This window comes from Cyprinodon variegatus, unplaced genomic scaffold, assembly GCF_000732505.1.
Source record: "Cyprinodon variegatus isolate N-32 unplaced genomic scaffold, C_variegatus-1.0 Scaffold2033, whole genome shotgun sequence".
Lineage (NCBI taxonomy): Eukaryota > Metazoa > Chordata > Actinopteri > Cyprinodontiformes > Cyprinodontidae > Cyprinodon > Cyprinodon variegatus.
In genome coordinates this window covers 53,314-54,347 of record NW_015152486.1, presented here as the reverse complement: position 1 = coordinate 54,347, position 1,034 = coordinate 53,314, and the positions used below count along the sequence as shown (strand labels likewise).

Sequence of the window (1,034 nt, the reverse complement as noted above, 5' to 3'; positions counted from 1 at the left end):
GAGCTGAGCGCGTGGTGATGTCATCAGTACGCTTCTGTTCCAATTGACCCATATTTATGCTACTGGTCTCCCAGAGTCCAGACTTTCCTGTGTTCTTCTCAAGAATGTACTTTTCTTACGAGTCTGTACTCATGTTCTTGTGAATTGAGAAACGGCAAATGCCTCTGGTTCAGTTTCTGCCCGTTCTGAAACTTCACTTCTTTCACCGGTGTTGTCCGTTTTCCTTCAGGCTGCTGGGCTCTAACTCAGACGGTGCTTTTTTGGTGCAACTGCAAAACCAGCCCCATCTCAAGCAGTAACCCTGCAGTGAGGCGTTCTGCTGCTTTGCCTTTCCAATGTTTTGTACACAGTTTGCTGCATTATGCTGGTTGTGGAAGAGACTTATTTTGATTCTGGGTCCGACTCAGTCTTTAAGTTGAATGTAGTTTTAGAGTAGTTTTTAGAGTGGAGTTTTTCCTCTCCACTGTGGCTATATGAATATGAAGTGAAAACATTTTTCAGCAGTATTTTAAAATCATGTCATGTATCATTTAGGTAAAACAGTTGTTTGCATTTGTATACAGTGATGCTGTGTCTTCTCTCCTGTAGATCCAACTTTTATCAGCTCCAAGTTTATCCCACAAGAGCAGAAAATCTACTTTTTCTTCAGCGAAGTGGGCAGAGAGTATAACTTTGTGGACAAATTTCTTGTCTCCCGAGTTTCCCAGATCTGCATGGTGAGTTCAGACGGACTTATGTCATTCTGTTTAGGAGTATGAAGGAAAAATCCGTAAAGACAAACGTTGCTGGGAACACGACCAGTCACTGCAGAATGGAATGAGTGATCTAGAGCTTTATAGGAACAGTCCGGTCAGCAAGGAATAATCAATGGATCATTGTTTATACCTAAAACTAATACGTGTGCGCTGATTTAAGGACTTTAGCGTTAGTAGGAAAATAAAAACGATAATTTTTCGTCACAATCACTGAGTCTGGGAGCGGCCATTTTTGCCCAAATATAGTAGCCCCTCCCTCCTGCCATCTTCCAGCAGTGA

The 1,034-nt window shown here is 42.3% G+C and overlaps 1 protein-coding gene across 1 annotated transcript in view; it reads left to right on the top strand.

Moving 5' to 3' along the window:
* The window catches only part of LOC107105057 (semaphorin-4B-like), a gene marked incomplete at its 5' end in the record, with an annotated part of 22,473 nt that overhangs the window by 2,329 nt on the left and 19,110 nt on the right, over positions 1-1,034 (top strand). Inside the window, one exon of the mRNA XM_015405176.1 lies at positions 589-736. Coding sequence (XP_015260662.1) covers positions 589-736 — 148 coding nt within the window. The remainder of the gene's footprint in view (positions 1-588; positions 737-1,034) is intronic.